Source organism: Alexandromys fortis, unplaced genomic scaffold (genome assembly GCF_014885135.2).
Source record: "Alexandromys fortis isolate MF-2015 unplaced genomic scaffold, M_Fortis_MF-2015_v1.1 scaffold_6705, whole genome shotgun sequence".
NCBI lineage: Eukaryota > Metazoa > Chordata > Mammalia > Rodentia > Cricetidae > Alexandromys > Alexandromys fortis.
The window spans coordinates 1-1,597 of record NW_026074586.1 but is presented as its reverse complement, the minus strand read 5'-3'; the positions used below and the strand labels follow the sequence as shown (position 1 = coordinate 1,597).

At 48.2% G+C, this 1,597-nt stretch overlaps 1 protein-coding gene across 1 annotated transcript; it reads right to left on the bottom strand.

Annotated features, from left to right (window-relative positions):
* Window positions 1–56: 56 nt before the first annotated feature.
* LOC126496521 (oxysterol-binding protein 1-like) lies at window positions 57–780 on the bottom strand. Its single transcript, XM_050134007.1, has 2 exons — window positions 504–780; window positions 57–263 (listed from the first exon to the last, which is right to left on the bottom strand). The coding sequence occupies exons 1-2, from the start codon at window positions 723–725 to the stop codon at window positions 108–110; spliced, it is 378 nt and encodes a 125-aa protein (XP_049989964.1). The 5' UTR covers window positions 726–780; the 3' UTR covers window positions 57–107.
* Between the last annotated feature and the right edge of the window lie 817 nt (window positions 781–1,597).

Below are 1,597 nucleotides of genomic sequence, written 5' to 3'. Positions count from 1 at the left end.
GGGCCAGGCAGTGTTTGAAAGAATACAGTTTCCGTGTAATTATTTCTGGGCATAAGCTAGCCATGCGGGCGGCCGGGTGCCGGGGACGCAGCCCTGCCGCTCCTATTTCAACATTTCACCGGAACAAACATGGTGGCCTTACCGAGGGGCATAATGGAGAGGTATTTGCCTCGAAACTTGCTGGTGATTTTGATTTCCTGACGCAATGTCCAGCCATTTTTGGATTCAGCATGGTGTGCAGCAGCAGGGGGATGATGACTCACCTTGAAGAAATCAGGTTTGAATTAAGAAAAGACTGGAGAAGAGAAAGACATGGCTCATTAATTGGCAATAAACACTCAAGAGTCTCCCTTTATATTTTTACATCCACAACAGTGGTAAACGACAGGCCTAGTGTGTTGAATCCTAATGAAAAAGAAGACAGAATGGGCTTTCTGAGACTGGCTTCTCAAAACCTACCCAGTCATAAGAAAGGAAAAGTGTTACAGATCTGGGCTCTTTACCTGCTCACAGAGGGATCGATAACCATTCTCCTCTAGTCGGTCCAGTTCGAAGGTCTCCCCAAGGAGAGGGTTGAATGGCTTGCTGGTTCGGAAGACAGTAGTGGAATAGGAGGAAACGGTGAAGGCTGCAACATAGCAGAGCTGTTCTAGAGAGTTCTCACATTTTGCAGCTCGGTCTAATAGCTCATGGTATTCCAGATCTTCAGTAAGGCGCTGAAGCATGGACAAGGGCTCATTAAAGTTTACCTGTAAGGAAGAGAACAGATTTAAAGCCTTTTCCCTGCCATTCACAGGAGACAGCTGGAGATGCTGAGATGCTGTGGTGATAAAGCAACAGGAAGACAAAAGAAGTTGTAGCCCTCCGATTAGACTCCAGGTGACCCACTCTCCTCTGTTAACACCTATGTCAGGGAGTGGCAGGAGTCACTGCCCTCTGAGATGGAAACCATGCTGCTTCTAGGCAGCACTGCAGACTCGACAACAGCCGTAAGTTACTGCCCACAGGAGACCCCATCAGACAGTAAACGAGGGAATTAATTGAGTACCTAGAGAGTAAGTTAGATATGGAACAATCTGGGGGAGAAGCAAAGGAGAGATAAGATTATAAAAGTACAGGAGTGCCTTGACCACAGAAATGATTGCACTGCCGAAGTCAGCTTCTCCCCTGGACTAGACGCTGGCTGAGGCTTGGTCAGGAACTGACTTCTGAGGCTGGACAGTGCTCTAGACATGGACTGTTGCTGCTGGAGTGGAGAGGAAGCAGGACATGCTCTCACTCTTCAAATCTGACAGCCAACTTATAGCAGTCAATCGCCAGATGATGCATTTCAGCTAGGGGAAATGTGCGCTATCCATTAGACAATATTATCCGAGTGCCATGTGTGCCAAAGCCTGTGCTTCCCACATGGTGGGGAAGTGAACAACAGACACTGCTCACACTGCTTCTCCCTCAAGAAAATAAGTTAACCTTTAATCCCAGCACTCAGGAGGCAGAGGCAGGCGGATCACTGTGAGTTCGAGACCAGCCTGGTCTACAGAGCTAGTTCCAGGACAGGCTCCAAAGCCACAGAGAAACCCTGTCTCGAAAAACCAAA

Bases quoted from the DNA above. Each gene is read 5' to 3' on its own strand.
- LOC126496521 (XM_050134007.1), bottom strand. From the start codon at position 725: ATGCTTCAGCGCCTTACTGAAGATCTGGAATACCATGAGCTATTAGAC. The intron at 264-503 runs GTAAAGAGCCCA...GATTTCTTCAAG, and splicing joins ATCGATCCCTCTGTGAGCAG to GTGAGTCATCATCCCCCTGC.